Consider the following 20,583-nt stretch of genomic DNA (forward strand, 5'->3'; position numbering starts at 1 on the left):
CCTATGATAGATTGTAAATTGCTATCAGCGGCATAGAGCGACAGACAAGGACTTTGCAACTAGTGGATGTCCCTGATAACCCATCATTTATTAAATATATTATGGATTTAAAAGGAACTCAAACACTACTGGGCCCCGTTCAACAAAGCGAATGTAGCACTAAGTTGTCATGATGACTCAATTGTGTATATATATATATATATATATATATATATATATATATATATATATCTCCACTTGTTCTCGTCGCTAAAAGGCTGAAATAATGACTATGCGACGTTAACTTTTAACTCACTCACTCACTTGTAGCACTACGACGATCGTTAGCCCATGTTAAAGTATTGGATTTACGATCACCTTAGCGCTAAAATCCCTTTGTGGAACGGGGCCCTGTTATGCATATATGGATGTTTAATACGTAGGATATACTCTAGTAAGGTCATATGAACAAATGTCATGTTTGTTTTGTTGTTTATAGCGGTAGTCAGCACTTATTATTATTAAAATCCAGCCATATGAAGACGGCCTGTGATGCATCGCGTCACCGAAACTGACCACCTGGTACGACAACCATAGGTTGACGGTCACCAATTCCAACCAAGAATCTCTGTGGTCATGAATGAGTGAATAGGCGTTACATTGTGTCAGTATCCCTGCTATATTTCAGCTGCCTAAATTATGTAATGGTTTCTGACATAAGTGATCGATATTGTATTGTACCCACAAACTGCGTAACCTACACACCAAATTATGGTGGTTCAATCCCCGTCCGCGTCATACCAAACAACCGTTAAAAGATGGCACTTGTTATTACCATGCCTCGCGCGTGGCATCAAGTGGATTAAACAAAGAATCATCGGCTCGGAATCAGTTAATGTGTTTGAGTGAGCTATGTATACACGTACATGTAAGTACACGTCGCTATATAAATGCAATAAATTGAACCCCATTTCACCTCAACGCAACGCAAGGCAAGGCAAGGCAAGGCAAGGCAAGGCAACGCAACGCAACGTAACGTAACGAAACGCAATTCATCTCCCTTATATGTGTGGCAAATGACCAACCGTAAGACAGTCACCAATGAAAGAGTTAACGAACAAACACACCAGTTCACAAGACAGAGCTCTTAACGGCTTCCTCATATTGTGCTGTCGTGATCCTGTAAAAACAGCGTGTCGCTCAGCCTCATCGCGACATACATTCCCCAACAATCCTCGAGCTGGCAACAACAGCATTCATCCAGAAACGTAAATATGATAAACATGAAAGGACTACGTATTCCTAATTGTGCGCATAACGTGTGACTTTGTTCCTCGTGTGGTCATCAGTATACTCAGCGTATCTTTAATCAAGCGTACCTCAACCTATAAATTCCTCACGCTGTCGAAGGTTAAGGTGTTAAACAGTTGCGTGTCTTGCCTTCCTTTGTACTGATGACACAAGGTTGACTGACTGAGTGAGACACAAGGTTGACCGACTGAGTGAGACACAGGGTTGACTGTCTGAGTGAGACACAAGGTTGACTGACTGAGTGAAACACAAGGTTGACTGACTGAGTGAAACACAAGGTTGACTGACTGAGTGAAACACAAGGTTGACTGAGTGAGACACAAGGTTGACTGACTGAGTGAAACACAAGGTTGACTGACTGAGTGAAACACAAGGTTGACTGACTGAATGAAACACAAGGTTGACTGTCTGAGTGAGACACAAGGTTGACAGACTGGGTGAAACACAAGGTTGACTGACTGAGTGAAACACAAGGTTGACTGTCTGAGTGAGACACAAGGTTGACTGACTGAGTGAAACACAAGGTTGACTGACTGAGTGAAACACAAGGTTGACTGACTGAGTGAGACACAAGGTTGACTGACTGAGTGAGACACAGGGTTGACTGACTGAGTGAAACACAAGGTTGACTGACTGAGTGAAACACAAGTTTGACTGACTGAGTGAGACACAAGGTTGACTGACTGAGTGAGACACAAGGTTGACTGACTCAGTGAAACACAAGGTTGACTGACTCAGTGAAACACAAGGTTGACTGACTGAGTGAAACACAAGGTTGACTGACTGAGTGAGACACAAGGTTGACTGACTGAGTGAGACACAAGGTTGACTGACTGAGTGAGACACAAGGTTGATTGACTGAGTGAGACACAAGGTTGACTGACTGAGTGAAACACAAGGTTGACTGACAGTGAAACACAAGGTTGACTGAGTGAGTGAGACACAAGGTTGACTGACTGAGTGAGACACAAGGTTGACTGACAGTGAAACACAAGGTTGACTGACTGAGTGAGACACAAGGTTGACTGACTGAGTGAGACACAAGGTTGACTGACTGAGTGAAACACAAGGTTGACTGACTGAGTGAAACACAAGGTTGACTGACTGAGTGAGACACAAGGTTGACTGACTCAGTGAAACACAAGGTTGACTGACTGAGTGAGACACAAGGTTGACTGACTGAGTAAAACACAAGGTTGACTGACTGAGTGAGACACAAGGTTGACTGACTGAGTGAGACACAAGGTTGACTGACAGTGAAACACAAGGTTGACTGACTGAGTGAGACACAAGGTTGACTGACTGAGTGAGACACAAGGTTGACTGACTGAGTGAAACACAAGGTTGACTGACTGAGTGAAACACAAGGTTGACTGACTCAGTGAAACACAAGGTTGACTGACTCAGTGAAACACAAGGTTGACTGACTGAGTAAAACACAAGGTTGACTGACTGAGTAAAACACAAGGTTGACTGACTCAGTGAAACACAAGGTTGACTGACTCAGTGAAACACAAGGTTGACTGACTGAGTGAGACACAAGGTTGACTGACTGAGTGAAACACAAGGTTGACTGACTGAGTGAGACACAAGGTTGACTGACTGAGTGAGACACAAGGTTGACTGACTGAGTGAGACACAAGGTTGACTGACTGAGTGAAACACAAGGTTGACTGACTGAGTGAAACACAAGGTTGACTGACTGAGTGAGACACAAGGTTGACTGACTGAGTGAGACACAAGGTTGACTGACTGAGTGAGACACAAGGTTGACTGACTGAGTGAAACACAAGGTTGACTGACTGAGTGAAACACAAGGTTGACTGACTGAGTGAAACACAAGGTTGACTGACTGAGTGAGACACAAGGTTGACTGACAGTGAAACACAAGGTTGACTGACTGAGTGAGACACAAGGTTGACTGACTGAGTGAGACACAAGGTTGACTGACTGAGTGAAACACAAGGTTGACTGACTGAGTGAAACACAAGGTTGACTGACTCAGTGAAACACAAGGTTGACTGACTGAGTAAAACACAAGGTTGACTGACTCAGTGAAACACAAGGTTGACTGACTGAGTAAAACACAAGGTTGACTGACTGAGTGAAACACAAGGTTGACTGACTGAGTGAAACACAAGGTTGACCGACTGAGTGAGACACAGGGTTGACTGACTGAGTGAGACACAAGGTTGACTGACTGAGTGAAACACAAGGTTGACTGACTGAGTGAAACACAAGGTTGACTGACTGAGTGAGACACAAGGTTGACTGACTGAGTGAGACACAAGGTTGACTGACTGAGTGAAACACAAGGTTGACAGATTGGGTGAAACACAAAGTTGACTGACTGAGTGAAACACAAGGTTGACTGACTGAGGGAGACACAAGGTTGACTGACTCAGTGAGACACAAGGTTGACTGACTGAGTGAAACACAAGGTTGACTGACTGAGTGAAACACAAGGTTGACTGACTGAGGGAGACACAAGGTTGACTGACTCAGTGAAACACAAGGTTGCCTGACTGAGTGAAACACGAGGTTGACTGACTGAGTGAGACACAAGGTTGACTGACTGAGTGAGACACAAGGTTGACTGACTGAGTGAGACACAAGGTTGACTGACAGTGAAACACAAGGTTGACTGACTGGGTGAAACACAAGGTTGACTGACTCAGTGAAACACAAGGTTGACTGACTGAGTGAAACACAAGGTTGACTGACTGGGTGAAACACAAGGTTGACTGACTCAGTGAAACACAAGGTTGACTGACTGAGTGAGACACAAGGTTGACTGACTGAGTGAGACACAAGGTTGACTGACTGAGTGAAACACAAGGTTGACTGACTCAGTGAGACACAAGGTTGACTGACTCAGTGAAACACAAGGTTGACTGACTGAGTGAGACACAAGGTTGACTGACTGAGTGAAACACAAGGTTGACTGAGTGAGTGAGACACAAGGTTGACTGACTGAGTGAGACACAAGGTTGACTGACTGAGTGAGACACAAGGTTGACTGACTGAGTGAGACACAAGGTTGACTGACTGAGTTGTACTGCTGTACAAACATGGTTATTGAATATATAGACGATTGTGTATCTAAAACAGGCAATAGCAAAGTAATCCTTTTGGTTTTTTCTGCCCATGATCAGATTACTTTGTTAAGGTACTTACCTCAATAATGGAAATATGTTTCGCGCCGTAATAAACACTCAGCAAAGAAATTCAAAAGTTAAAGGTTTAAGATCTGTATCTATCATTTCTAAATCTTGGTATTCAACCAGTTAGTGTTGTATGAACTTTATAAGTCACACGGTTATTTTAAGGGTGCAGTTAGCAATCCAAAGTGAATGAAGTGTTGTATAACTCATGCCATCCTCGGCACACAGGTCTGTTTCGTCAACTGTGCGTGGACATGCGTGAAACATCACAGGGTCTTTCATGTGTGATGTTATCTATCGATTTAATGACATGACAGGCTGATGATACATGTGTCCCCTTTAACGACTTCAGATGTTAACCGGATGGAGCCAAAATTTACAAAATTGGCAGAAAGGGTGATTTGAGGTCAGCCGAGAGACTCAATCTAGGCTTATGTAAGACGAACAGGATTGTTAATGATCCGTGTCGAGAATATTGTACCACTTTCCAAAGGATGCAGCCATAGATGTTTCTTTGATCTTGTGTTACACACATTCATGTAACAAAGAAGGGATCTTTACAAAATTATTCCCAATTAATGGTCATTATAATGGGTTCAAGCAAGGTGAGCGCATATCACCATTCTTTTTGCACTGAATTGTGTAAACTACATATATAACATGTATGGTTAGGGCGCTGTCACTGAAACATGCGTCAGTCTCGATAACAACAAATACCGTCTTTTGGTATGACGCCGCCGAGGATCGAACCCCGGACTATCCGCTCTCCGGGTGAACACTTTACCACTAGACCACGGAGGCGGTCTTATACGTAAACAATAAACACGCGTATCTGTGTAGGGTGCTCGGCTGGTCAGGACATAGAGAAGTAGAGAAGGGTTTTAGTGTTGGGGTGGTGGATGCCGGAAGGTCGAAGGTTCATTTCCGGTCTCCATGACGAAGGCAGTAAACTCAAACATAGATCGCCCATTCATCGCGTCCACAAAGGCGCCGTTCTCCGATTTTGATGAATCTAAACTGAAAGAAAGAAAATCCACTTGAAATTGGATTTGACCAAACATTTCCGAACGTTATTAAAACGTTACTAGGCTAAAACAACCGCCAAAACACAGCAAACTTAAGGCCCAATTTACAACTATGCAACTCCATCAAATACATCACCGTCGAATAACCGTTTCTTGTTTCTTTCATATTTAGCCACCATCAAACATGGGTGTGTACTTTATTTTGCCCAGCTGTTTACATTGCTGATTGATTTTATTCACGGGTCAATATATCATGTTTATTGTCTGGCGGTTACACTGAAGACCACACACGGTTTTCCTGGGGAGGAAACGTGGACGATACGGTTCATTGAATCTTCAAATTTTAAGAATGGAATCTTTCCTAGTGGCCCTCTCCGACTTTATGGGAATTTCACAGAACCCCCACAATGCCAGATGTGATGTATAGGCCCACGGGTTAAATGTCATGGGAAGTCCTCTGTGAGCGTAATGTGTTGTCTGTGTCGCAGTGAAACACCACGCCCGAGTGTGTATCTCCCTGCACAGGGAGCTTTTGAAATCAAGTAATGAGATGTACACGGGTCACGATGATCGCATGTAGGATTATGCAAATGAGCTAAATATGGCGGTGGTCGTTTCACAGGCAGGAAGAAAATACAGCTGATCATATATATCCAATCCAGCCCTTGCAAGTCTATAATATTTGGCAAGTCTAAATTATTGCAGTACTAGTATCTGAAAATGAAGAGAGTCTCAGAAACCTGCCGAATCATGTGCTAGTTGGGAAAGGAATTACGAAAACTTACTTGTAGAAATTCGCGTTGAAGTGGAGAGTACGATTGTTCTAAATTCCGGTCTGCTGGGGTTGGACTCTGTATTGCTCTTGGTGGGAGACTCAATATAAATAATTATCTGGGGCGCAACTAGGCGAATTTGAGTGCAAGCATAACCAATTTTACGAGGGCGAGAGTAGACTACTAAAGGCTATTAGTTTGTCATAATGTCATGGTGATCTAAAATAGCCTTTCGCTCTTCGTTTACGGTCTAATTTAACAACGTGCATCGTGATAACAAAGGGACATCACTCTCACAACTTGATAAACCATCTACCACTAAAAGTGCTTAAATATTCCGATTTTCAAATTAGACAATAAATATCATGTTCTACTGTGTAGAGTTTATAATTTACAGAATAGATGGTAAATTTAGGTATACTTATTTAAAAAAAAACTTTTTTGGGTTGTAATCAATTGCTTTTCTGATACAGTGGTAGTTTCTCCCCTGCCTATCATCAACCTTCATCTGCTGAAGTTTATTTTAAGTAAAATGTATTTAATTCCTCTCTGACTTTGAGGCGGACACTGTGACCCCAGTGACCAAGCATCTCATAAACTAAAGATACACGTCGTCACTTACTAAAACACCTCCCATCTCCAGGTAACGTGTCTATTCTTCCCCGACATTTCTCATCAACCCGGCCGTCATCGAACTATCTCCTAGCAACATCTAATAAATAATCCCTGTGGTATCATCATGAATGGCCACCCGCTCAACTCGACCCTGGTCCCCACGCTACCTTCACAATGGGGGAATTTGTTTGGTGTTTGTAGATTCAGCTATCTGTTCCATCTGAAATACCTGACGTGTATATACAGAAGCTCCACTCAGTGTTGACAGGAGACGCCATCACTGTGTTTCCTAGTGATGCAGTGACTGTCATGTCGTGCTGAGGAGTTTTCGGGCTTAAACGATGGCGATGAGATGGGAGTATTGAAGGCTTTTGACGATAGGCGTACCGAGTCGTGTGTATTAAGTGCACTGTTTTGTTGTATCACACCCCTTCCACAAAGTATAGTTTAAAAGTATATGTGTTAACATGCGACGATAGACTATTAGTTTGAGTTGCGGTCAACAAGGCGACTGTCGTGACTCCTTTATTTTGACACAGATCTACGACTGCCGTTACTCCTGTACTTATATTGAGTGACGATGGTCGTTAGTCAGTGTCGGGGGTAGGATAGACGATGGTCGTTAGTTTGTCTGTGTTCGAGTATAGGAGTGACGACGGTCGTTAGTCTGTGCTCGAGTGTATGAGTGACGACGGTCGTTAGTCTGTGTTCGAGTGTATGAGTGACGACGGTCGTTAGTCTGTGTTCGAGTATAGGAGTGACGACGGGCGTTAGTCTGTGTTCGAGTATAGGAGTGACGACGGTCGTTAGTCTGTGCTCGAGTGTATGAGTGACGACGGTCGTTAGTCTGTGTTCGAGTGTATGAGTGACGACGGTCGTTAGTCTGTGTTCGAGTATAGGAGTAACGACGGGCGTTAGTCTGTGTTCGAGTATAAGAGTGACGACGGTCGTTAGTTTGTGCTCGAGTGTATGAGTGACGACGGTCGTTAGTCTGTGTTCGAGTGTAAGAGTGACGACGGTCGTTAGTCTGTGCTCGAGTGTATGAGTGACGACGGTCGTTAGTCTGTGTTCGAGTATAGGAGTGACGACGGTCGTTAGTCTGTGTTCGAGTGTATGAGTGACGACGGTCGTTAGTCTGTGCTCGAGTGTATGAGTGACGACGGTCGTTAGTCTGTGTTCGAGTGTATGAGTGACGACGGTCGTTAGTCTGTGCTCGAGTGTATGAGTGATGACGGTCGTTAGTCTGTGTTCGAGTATAGGAGTGACGACGATCGTTAGTCTGTGTTCGAGTAGAGGAGTGACGACGGTCGTTAGTCTGTGTTCGAGTATAGGAGTGACGATGGTCATTAGTCTGTATTCGAGTATAGAAGTGACGATGGTCGTTAGTCTGTGTTCGAGTGTAAGAGTGACGACGGTCGTTAGTCTGTGCTCGAGTGTATGAGTGACGACGGTCGTTAGTCTGTGTTCGAGTGTATGAGTGACGACGGTCGTTAGTCTGTGTTCGAGTGTATGAGTGACGACGGTCGTTAGTCTGTGCTCGAGTGTATGAGTGACGACGGTCGTTAGTCTGTGTTCGAGTAGAGGAGTGACGACGATCGTTAGTCTGTGTTCGAGAAGAGGAGTGACGACGGTCGTTAGTCTGTGTTCGAGTATAGGAGTGACGATGGTCATTAGTCTGTGTTCGAGTATAGAAGTGACGATGGTCGTTAGTCTGTGTTCGAGTGTAAGAGTGACGACGGTCGTTAGTCTGTGCTCGAGTGTATGAGTGACGACGGTCGTTAGTCTGTGTTCGAGTATAGGAGTGACGATGGTCATTAGTCGGTGTTCGAGTATGAGAGCGACGTTGTTCGACGGTCTGTGTTCGAGTGTAGGAGTGACGATGGTCGTTAGTCGGTGTTCGAGTATAGGATGGTCGTTACTCGGTGTTCGAGTATAGGAGTTACGATAGTCGTTAGTCTGTGTTCAAGAATAGGAGTGACGACAGTCGTTAGTCTGTGTTCAAGTATAGGATCGACGATGGTCGTTAGTCGGTGTTCGAGTATAGGATGGTCGTTACTCGGCGTTCGAGTATAGGAGTTACGATAGTCGTTAGTCTGTGTTCAAGAATAGGAGTGACGACGGTCGTTAGTCGGTGTTCATGTATAGGATCGACGATGGTCGTTACTCGGTGTTCGAGTATAGGAGTTACGATGGTCGTTAGTCTGTGTTTCAGTATAGGATCGACGATGGTCATTAGTTGGTGTTCGAGTATGAGAGCGACGTTGTTCGACGGTCTGTGTTCAAGTGCAGGGGCGACGATGGTCGTTATTCTATGTTCAATGATGGTCGTGAGTCTATGTTCATGGAAGGGGAGGGACGATGGTCGAAACGCTATGTCATGAAACATGCTACAGCGTATTAATTGACAGCGATGACATAAACTATATTTATATACACGTGGGTTGACCTGCACTTTGTACGAATAGTTTTTGTCGAACAAAGGCATAGCTATGTGTTTTGTAAAACACGTGTACACCTAACGTAACTTTAATAGCTTGTTGAGTCTTGTCTCTGACTTAGTGTATGAAAGTGTCGAGGTGGTGACATTACGAGTTTCAAACCTCATCTTAAAAACAGTCATACAAACTTCAGTAAACTACGGTTATAACGAACTAAAAGGGACCACTAATTTTAGTTAGTTATAACCGTAGTTTGTTATATGCATATATACAGCAAATGATCTGGACAACGCATAAGTTCGTTATATCCATCAGTTCGTTATAAGCGTGTTCGTTAAAAAGGTAGGTTCCTGTATTCTTAAAAATAACGACATGAAAAGGATTGAATAGGATAGTGACAACATATAATAATGGACAACTGAATACAAACAGAAAGCCACAACAGTAATGTTTAGAGAGAGAGTCGGGAACCGAGAAACGTCACTCGTCCAAGGGTCGGCGTTTTTCTTTTACTGTTTTGTTTCCAGTACTTAAAATATCCCCTCACACGTCACCTCAGAAGAAGGGTCCCATTCTAGTTCAGCGCCAAACATCGTAATTTGTAGTGTTACTCAACGAGATGACAAGTGGTTTCTTACACGCCAACTCATCCCTGAATTGATTGACAGTAAAAATAGACCCAGTAAACAACCACGTGACTCGTATTTACTCAGAGGGATACCCCCGTCTAAAAAAAACATGAATACACATTACATTACGCAAGATGTCCAACGTGGGACAAAATTCTATGAAGCAGAAAACACAACACAACAGTAAACTATAAACGCGACGTTTTGTCTTAATCGAAATCAAAATGAATTTCGATGTGTTGTGTAAACATACACTTACGTCAAATAAAGAGTGGCCATTATTAAAATCATAGTATAAATTGCGAGTAGCACATCCAATAAAATCAACTACATTTACAGTGGAATCTCTTAAATTCGAATTCCGACAACCATTTGATGTATTTCGATTTATCCGTAATTTGACTCATTTAACAGATTGACAGCTCCGATGACGAATAATCAATTCCCAGAGTATAAGGTTACAACGTCTTAAACTTAAAATACATGTATGGTAACAGTGATGAAAATAATCTTACTTTACTGAAATAGCATAGCATAACATTTTTGTGACCCGCTAACAACGCCTGGAACCTTTATTTTACTATAGCCCTTCCGCACGGCTGTACATATACTAGTCAAAAAAGTTAACGAACACCCGATTCTTTCATATTACTTTAGTTAATCGTGCATGCCTTGTCATACCGGGTGTTCTCTAACTCCTTTTGAGTAGTATATACCTACACGTGTTTGTAGTCTGTGGTATAAATCAAACATGAGTGAGAGTGAAGGTGTGTGCCTGAGTGACCTATATCCCATGGCAGTGACCGCTGAAATAGAACCTATAGGGCCGTTATGACGGGGTATGTATACACAGTGGCATTGTGTCTACACGACAAGTGTCTGTCAATCAACGCAAGTGTATGTAAACATACATATATGACACGTGGTACAGGTGATCAACAATATAGTTGAAGTAGGCATTAGCTTCGAGTTGGTGATATGATTTTTTTGCAAGTCAGCAATATGGCAACCTTACCCAACAGCATTGTGGGTAATGAGGTTAGAATAAAATTGGTCAGTCAGCAATTCTTAAATTGAATCACTAACAACATTTCTTTACAGTCAGTGCATCTTCCCGAGGCGAGAGCGTCCACTAGCCTTTTTATCGGTTCTGGGCCGGGAAGGCGAAAATCAATCCCTCAGAGTTAGAAATTACGTTCGCCTTCCCGGTCATCACAAAAATTCTTATTATGGCAGATGATCGCCTTCCCGGTACTTGTTAATTACAAAGAAAACACCAATGAAATGAGGACAGATTATCTTTTTCTTTATTTTTCCGTCTCACGAGTTCAATGGAAGTTAGTAATCACATTCTCTGAGTTCAATTTTTTTTATGTCTTTCTTCACTTTTCCGTCTCACAACACCCCAGTGTCCTCAATGTATAAGTGTCCGTTGTATACATAACGAGGGTACACATCACTGATATTTTCATTCACCTTCCCGGTCCCCAGTCCCTTACCCCTCCATTCGCCTTTCCGGTACTACTGGTAAATAGATTTTCGACTTCCCGGCCCGACACCTTTTTATCAAAGTCTTGTTCCACAGCTTTGATACAGGCTTGGGAAGATGGAGTTAGTGAAGTAAGATTTTCCTTATTGTAATATCGCGTTTTCCATCTGAAATACACGTTACACCACATGCATATGTCACTGAATATGACTGCCATATAAGCTCCGTCCATGACAGCAACCGAATTGAAATTCTGTCATTGTTATGGTAATAACAGCAATTGACAATGAAGTGACAGCTATCACTGTTATGTTAATGCAAACGAAATTGAAAGTTACGTCTATCAGTGTTATGTAAATGTCACCAACTTACATTGGAAGCGATAGTTATTAAGGTACATGTTTTATTTTCCCGCATAGTCAATCAAATCTGCTGCGTTATCCATTCTCATGCGTGTATGCATTGGTTGCATTGGTTCCGGGGACAGGTAGGCTGAGGAAGAAGTTCGCTTGTTCTGCAGATGTCCTTGCCAGATTGTCGACCGTGTCCCCATTCCGTGATGGCTGATTTAAATCACAAAAACGTGTCTCTTGTTACAACAGCTGAATAAATCTACATTTAATACATCTACGGTAAAAAAAACCCAGAATGTTTATCATTCTCCTGATTCACCCAGATATTCTTGTCAGGCACTCTACCGATGTAACAATCATATCTCTTGGTTGTCTATTAGAGTTACCCCTTCACTATCCACACCATTCGTGATCAACTCGTGTTATCCGGGACAAGCCGAATAGCGACTCGTGCCCCTCTCGTGGCCATTTTCACGACTGGATTCCGTCTAAGCGCAAACGGGCATAGCTAAAAGAATTGTCAACTCGTTGCGTAATGATTCACGTATATTTCCCCAATATATCATATATATTCCAGATGCTATTTAAACACATCGGGACTTATGGTATTATACAGTATGATTGAACACACTTAACTATTCTTGGCATATTTTTAAATGCAAGACATGTAAAATAAATAATTATTCATAAGGGATTCTTTGACCGAAGACATAGGCGCATTCTGATTGTTCATCGCATTCATCGATAGGGGAGCGAGTCTTCTTGTAGGCTACTGAAAGGACCGAGTGGTGACGATTGTAGCAACACCATTCCGTCCTAACCACACGTCATGCAGGTGGTGATCGACTGAAATGAAATGACGTTTGCGTTTGAGATCTCAATCATTTCCAAATCATCGGAGATTCATGGCGGACGAGGTTTCTCATTTAAGCCTCCACGTTTGTCCTAAAATCACAGAAAATACAGATGGTGTTTACTTGTTCAGAAAGAACAGTTGATAGAGTGTCTTACCGTTTTTAATTCTGTAGCATCGAACCCAGCCTTATCAACTACTGGTTTGTCTGTACCGACGTGATGCATCCATGAACCTGGCAAGGTGTACTGATGTACTGAAAATAATTACCCTCCATTAATGATTGTCATATTTTCGGATGACCCTCCCCATGTTAATGTACATTTTTCACAACCCTCCCTGAAAAGACAAAATGCAAAAACACTTTATGTTTTATTGTAAAATGTCCGTTTTCTCTGTAGACGATTGACAGTTGAAATATACAACGGCTGGGTGAAGATTCACTTGACATTGACAAGCAAATACCATCAACATCTCAAGTGACAGCTCAGCAAATACGGTTCTGATCTATAGTGATGCTAACACGACGGTGGCGGGGGTTACGCAAATACTTACAGATATATGTTATCTTGAAGAGTACTTACGCCGTGAACAGTGAGGTGCATTATCATGTCTTATTCTTAGTCTACATGTTTATATGTAAACGTTCCATCAGAATTTCACATCATGCATTTTATCAGATAATTCTTTAGAAAACCTTTGAAAACTAAATTTGTGGACAGTGGGGAACGGGTGGTCATATTCGATGACTTCATGTCACTGTATCCCAAATGTATGGATCGATGTTCATGATGTCGATCACTGGATTTCCTAATCCAGACTCGATTATTTACAGACCGCCGAGAATATTGCAGCGTTGGTCGTTAAACAACAATCAATCAGTCCTTTAAGCTTACACACCGTGACGTAACTAAAATAATATTCAAAGCGGCGTAAAACAAAACTCTCTCCTAAGTGGACATGAAAGTCATACAAATATATTTATTCTTGTGTTTAGGGTAACCGGTTACGGAAGAAATGTATGTACATGTATTGTGAAGTTGAAGAATTTTGATACATAATAATGTTATTTCAAGTCAATGTCTTCTTTTTCAGATCAATTTTGGTCATAGATGTCTTCTGTACGCAGACGTCACCTACAATGTCACCATCAACCCAAAGTTCCGGTATTTTAGAGTTCACTTCCCGTCTGACGCCTCCGTCTGTGACTACAACATTATCATCGCTGTAGCCTTCTCCCTCATCTACGCCAGCGTGGCAGCCGGGGGATACGTGTACTTGTATTTTAAACAGAAGAAAAACCAAGAGTAAGTGGTCGTTACGTGAAGGGGGTGACGTTAACGTCATAGTGACCGACGTTAATATTACTGTCGATCCACGCTGTCGGGGTACGATGATACACTAACACAGCCAGGCCAGATCGTCTGCACCATACAGACTGCTTTCAAAGTAAACGAGTTGTACGTTTCAATTATTTATGTTGGGAATTCACATATCCTTGGTGTCATTCGTTGTTTAGAGACCGACCATTTCTTTTACAGGGGAGGGGCGTGCGATTTTTTAAAATAAACTGTTCCCGAAAAATCTGTTAAGAAAATTTCGTCAGTTCTAAAAGAAATTTTCAAAAGTTTCTCCGGACATACTGGATGTGAAAAATATGGTGTTTTGTGTCAAACATTGCATGACTTGAGGCGTTGAACGTGAACATTATTCCATATCAAACACAAAAATCAACTCATGTTTAGGAAATGACTAAGTTAGGAACAGGTTGGTGGGAACACACGCCACAATTTAAATACTCATAACACAGCGAATGTGTGCGCGTTAATAGTAGATTGTATTGGCGCTTCAAACGATATTCATGCGAGTGTAACATCACATGACAACATAATAGGGCAGGGTGATTAAGAATATGACAGACTCCAGGGTAGGGTTATAGAATGCACACAACTTGGGGGGGGGGGGGGGGGGGGGGGGGGGGGTCGTAACCTGGACAGTGCAATTAACATTAATAAAAAATCAGGGATAGTCTTTAAAAGGTTAATTTTATGTGTTAATGTGTGTGTTTATGTGTTTGGGGGTGGGCTAATATAACTTGGGTACTTTATGGACAATATGGCTAAGCTGTGTACCATTCTATTTGGTGTGTGCACAACGAACAACTTCTCAAAATGGTGATGCCATGGTGATGCTGTAGTTTTCCTACCCTTTGTGGTCAAAATGTAAGTCGAACCCTTTGCCGTTTCCCCCTTTAAAAGTGCTGTGCTTGTTGTGATGGTCATGTTCTGTCCAGGGTGGACATCGCCCGGCTGTGGTTCCTGGTCCACTGTGCCAGCGAGGTGGCCGTCTTGGTGCTGGTGCTAGTCTCGGCCTGCACCATCAGCGCGGGATTCAGCCACGTGTGTCAGCAGCTGATGACGGCGAATGACCACGGGATACACTTAGCCAGGTGAGCTACAAGCTATAGTCAGTGTATCAATGTTTGTTTGTTTCTTTGTTGTTTAACGCCACACCCAGCAATATGTCACCCATATGACGGCGGTATGTAAATAATTGGTCCAGACAATCAAGTGTTTGACATCATAAGCATCGATCTACACAATTAGGATACGATGACAGCACCAAAATCATGGGTCTCACAAAAATGGTGATCAAACACATGCATCACTTCAGACTTTCCTCCCCAATTAAGTTGGTTTGCTTTGACATACTAAAAACTTTTTACTCATTTCCACATATAAGGTATGACGAAAAAGTAACTTGTGATTGATGATGTTGATGATGATGTTGATACTGTTATGTACTCAGTTGTTTATTATCATCATTGGCATTGTTTCTCGTGCAGCTGTTCCGACGCTCAGTCATTTCAAACATGGCGAGGATATGATGGCAGCAACTTCCACGTGTGTTTGAGTATAGCAACAGTAAGTATACACACATCTTCTTCCTTTTTGTTTTTCGCAAAACTCGACGCGAAAAAGAACATGATAAAAAAGTATTTAGAGGCAATATTCCTCCCAACATTCAGATGTTATCTACGTACGTTATTCTTCAATCCCACTGTCGTGTGTATTCGCAAGCCAGGGTTCAGAGCTCTCCTACAATACTGATTACATTTACCTAGTAGCAAGTGGATTAATGCGCCAACGGATCAGGTCCTCATAGCATCCAACATCTGTTGTTGTTTTTGTTTGTTTGTTGTTTAACGCAGCACTCAGCAATATTCCAGCTATATGACGGCGGTCTGTAAATAATCGAGTCAGGACCAGTGATTGCCATCATGAGCAACGATCAACGCAGTTGAGATACGATGACATGCATAAACCAAGTCAGCGAGCCTGATCACCCGATCCCGTTCGTCGCCTCTTACAACATGCATGGGTTGCCGAAGACCAATTCCAACTCGAATTTTCACGGTGCCGCACCAGTGATATATACTGAGTCAAATTAAAAAGTTCACATTTTTAAAAGTAATCCCATATATGATATACAACGGACAAATGTATCAGAGAAGGTAATTTTTAATCAGTAATGTCCAAAGAAGGATTTTAATTAACGGTGGTAACCATAATTTGTTCCAAGCACCTCAGGTATTTGGTAATAACATCAACAGTTTAAATCATAAGTCCCAAGCACGAGAATCTGATGGCACACAAGTTCAGTACCGTGTATTGCCACCATGTGCGTTGACAACTGCCACACAACCCCTCCGCATTGACCTTGTGATGCTTGTGAACACATGATTGGGAAGACGACGCCAAATTCTGTGGTTGGTTGTGGAGAGTGCGCAGATTTCTGCCAAGAGCATCCCAGACGTGTTCGATGGGATTGAGGTCGGGAGACCTTGACGGCCAGTCCATGACGTTGATTCCCGCATTCTGATGGAAATTCCTTGTCAAAATTGCTGTGTGGGGTCTGGCATTGTCGTGTTGGAAGATCAAACCGGGTCCATGTGCTGCCATAAAAGGCAGAAGTTCTGGTGTCAGTACCTGGTCGCGGTAAGCAGCAGCGTTGAGGTTGCCACGGATGACAAGAAGCCTTGAACGTGCATTGCCACAGAAAGCACCCCACACCATGACACTTCCGCCTCGAAATCTGTCAACCTCCTGTACACAACACTGGGCGTAACGTTCATGACGGCGCCTCCACACCCTCGCTCTACCATCAGCAAATCGAAGATTATACCGGGATTCATCACTGAAGACGACTTGATTCCAATTCCTCTGAGTCCATCGTAAGTGTCACTGTGCCCACAATTGACGTTGACGTCTGTGTAATTGAGTCAGAATCGGCCCGCAGTATGGTTGTCGTGCTTGAAGGTAAACAGTTCTCAGACGGTTTCGAACAGTTTGCGCACTCAGTCTACCCCTAAACAGTTCATTTCTGGTTGATGTAGCCGTCAAAAATCGGTTACGGAGGTGACGTAAGACAATCTGACGATCCTCTGCATGTGCCGTCACACGTGGTCGACCTGGCCGAGGGCGATCAGCGGTGGTACCCGTTTGCTGTAGACGCGTCTGTAAATCATAAACAGTCCGTCGACTACAACCCATCGTCCTTTCGACTTCAGCTACGGACGTTCCCGTCTGCAACATGCCGATGGCACGTTCACGTTGCACATTTGAAAGGCGTGGCATGACAAATGGCCGAAAAGACTTTTGTTTTCTTGTGTTTTTTTTTTTTGGTTAATGACTGCTAACAAGTATGGCTGAAAACACGTGCGGTATTATGGCCACGTGACCAGTTGCACGTGAAAAAACACTTTTGCCACTATAGTGCTGTGCACATGATTTTGATCGATTCACCTGCACAAAAACGAGTGTTATCTGAAGACAATACGTGGCCATTACTGTTTAAATACACAATAAGGGCCCACAATGATAACTGGTCAAAATGTTAAAATTTTAGGATTGTGAAGTTTTTAATTTGGTTCAGTATATTACGACAAGCACAGTCGCCTTTTACCCCAAGCATGGGTTGCCGAAGACCTATTCTAACCCTGATCTTCACGGATATCTAACATCTGATAATGATTTGGTTCTTTTCATGATAAATACAGACCAACATAACCTTGCGCAATGCACACGACGCTAACAATTATGGTATTCCGGGTATCAACCACGGATACCCGGTGTCCAAACGTTTGCTATCACCCGTTTTCACCACAGCCACGAAATATATTGTGATAGAGGTTTATTGGTTCATTGCTCTTGCACATACTCCACGACTACCACTTGATATTGCGTGTGTGTCCGTGCGTGTGTGTTTGCGTATGCGTGTGTCTGTGCGTGTGTGTAATTTAATACGTCATCGCCCTGTTCCAGGTCGGCAGTTGGTTCTCCTTCGTCTTCTGGCTTCTACAGACGCTGTTCGGGGGCTGGAAGTTATGGCGATTGAACATGATCTATTTTCCTGACCAACTGAAGATCTGCTGCAAATCAGCGTGAACAGTCAGAACCATATATTTATTGAAATGCATTTAGCTTACGCCATGTGTATACAGCCACGTTGATACCCAGATCGCAGTGACCGTTACTGTGTGGTTGTCCGTGGTTGTCCGTGGCATCTAGGTGGCTCCATGGGTAGTGTGTCCGACAGACACGCAGATGATCTGGGTTCGAGTCCCACCTTGTTACAGTAATTGCAGCTATTTGTTGCTGTTTTGTTGTTTTATGTCTGTAATGTTGTTACGAGCAGTGTTAACTTGTAAACATATATTTTATCATGTTATGTATGTACTAGTATATATATCAAAACATTGTTGAAACATATGAGGCTGTTTTCACCTGAAACAGTAAGTTCCGCACGTTATGTATCGTGGTTTGGGAAAGAATGTGTTATCGGCAGCATCCCATTACATATGATGGACTTGCTGCGAATACAGTATATCCCACAAATATATCCCCGCTTTTCCAACCAACTCTTGCTCATATACTTAACGAGGTGCTTACACTAGTCTTAGACCTTGGATTCCTTCGGATTTTACTGCACTTTGGGTGCCTGGAGCAACAAGCCTAGCTATCGTACAGCAACTGCAGGCTCTGTTCCTCAGAGCGACCGTACCGCTACGACCGTCATAAATCTATGGTACAGTATAGGAATTGGATACTCGTAGCACTGGGGTCGCTTAGTGAAACGGTGCACAGGATTACAGTGTTCATAGATCCCAATGTTTATATTAAATAGTTGTGTATATGGTCGCTGTTTACACGTGTATACAACTGGAAAAAGGTTAAGCACCCTTACTATACATTTGAATATAAAAAATATTAATTTCAAAAGCCCATCCTGCATTTCTGTTTATTGTTGATAAAGTCACACACTTGTTTAAAATACTGAAACGGAAATCGATTCTTTAAGAACTTATCTAATTTGTCTACGCATTTAGATGTATCCGCTGCTTTTCGATATGATCAAATGCGTTCAGCTGGAGGAACATATAGTGTTCAGGTACAAACTTTTATGCCGACATTTTTCCAATCTCATTGAAATCAGATCTTAGATCTCGCTACCGCTAAACAAAGATCTGAGGACATCCCATTTGGGGTCACGTCAGAACGACCTTTCATCCGACCAATCAGAGCGTCGCTTACCAGATCATGAAAGTGACAGTCGGGATGTGATTTCTCATCATGCAGCCTCGAAAACTTTAAAACGGGGTATTCCGAACGATAGTTACGGGCTTAACGACTGAATCTATACAATCTAGACCATATATTAGCCATTCGAGAATGTTCTTTTGTTCAGATTACCAGATCATGAAAGTGACAGTCGGAATGAGTTTTCTAATCATGCAACCACGAAATATTTAACACGGGGTATTCCGAACGACAGTTACGGGTTTTACAATCTAGGCCATATATAAGCCATTCCAGAATGTTCTTCTTATCAGTTTTAATTTTCTTAATCGAGAATTTGTCAAAATATGTTTCGAGGCGTAGTCGCCAATTTGAAATTAGTGCCGTAAAGCACGAGAAAGCTGCCTTCTGATTGGCTTATGTCGACTTCTTGTCAGTCATTCCATTGGTCAGTCAAAGTTTGCGCAAGGTCGGTTTGACGTGACCCGTAATGGGATGTCTTCAGATCTTTGTTTAGCGGAAGCGAGAACTAAGATCTGATTTTAATGAGATTGACATTTTTCTTGTACTAATTCTTCAGCAGGCGTCGGTGGTATCGTGAACATGTATCAACATGATACAAATGTCATATGTAGATATTCCCAAAAGATACATAGAAGTTCGTGATATATGAAAAGAAAGGGCTGTGCTTAACTAATTTCCAGGGGTATACAAACCACGCCTTTGATAATACCACTGAATAACAACGCATCAAGCGACAGTTCTCGGCCCAGTTTCCACCAGGCGATCGTAGCGTTGCGACATTCGTAAGTCAATGTTAAAGCATTGGAGTTACGATCGTCTTGGCACTACGGTCGCTTTGCCGAACGGGGCCCGGGGCTATTTGAGTGGCAGTTTAAATCATGTGTCATGTGTATATTGTGTATGTGGAAGCCCCCATAACGACGTTTTATGCCCTGATTGTATGTGCCACTCTAGAGGCTGGCTATAAGCTCTATAGTTAAAACAATGATATAACGGTAATTCAATAAACTACACACGTGATTAGAATCTGTTTTGTTCTGCCATTACTGCGGACTATAGCAAGCGATGGTACAGCTTGGGTACGATGACACGCAGTGAACCAAGTCCCCAGCCTGACCACCTCATCCATGTTTGTTTGTTGTTTAATGCCTCAATATTCCAGCTATATGACAGCGGCCTGTAAATAATCGAATCTGGGCCAGACAATGCACTGATTGACATCATGAGCATCGATCTACGCACTTTGGATACGATGTCATGCATCAACCAAGTCAGCGAGCCTGACCCCGTTAGTCGCCTCTTACGACAAGCATTGGTTGTTGAAGACCAGTGCCCTACCAGACATTAATGAC

The 20,583-nt window shown here is 42.7% G+C and overlaps 1 protein-coding gene across 1 annotated transcript in view; it reads left to right on the forward strand.

The window, feature by feature from the left end:
- Nucleotides 1-19,232, forward strand: part of LOC124144130 — a 44,894-nt gene extending 25,662 nt beyond the window's left edge. The window contains exons 2-5 of the mRNA XM_046513388.2: nt 13,725-13,936; nt 14,923-15,078; nt 15,475-15,553; nt 17,954-19,232. Coding sequence (XP_046369344.1) covers nt 13,725-13,936; nt 14,923-15,078; nt 15,475-15,553; nt 17,954-18,076 — 570 coding nt within the window. The 3' untranslated portion in view covers nt 18,077-19,232. The remainder of the gene's footprint in view (nt 1-13,724; nt 13,937-14,922; nt 15,079-15,474; nt 15,554-17,953) is intronic.
- The last annotated feature ends 1,351 nt before the right edge of the window (nt 19,233-20,583 follow it).

This window comes from Haliotis rufescens, unplaced genomic scaffold (assembly GCF_023055435.1).
Source record: "Haliotis rufescens isolate VD_foot unplaced genomic scaffold, xgHalRufe1.0.p SCAF_82, whole genome shotgun sequence".
NCBI lineage: Eukaryota > Metazoa > Mollusca > Gastropoda > Lepetellida > Haliotidae > Haliotis > Haliotis rufescens.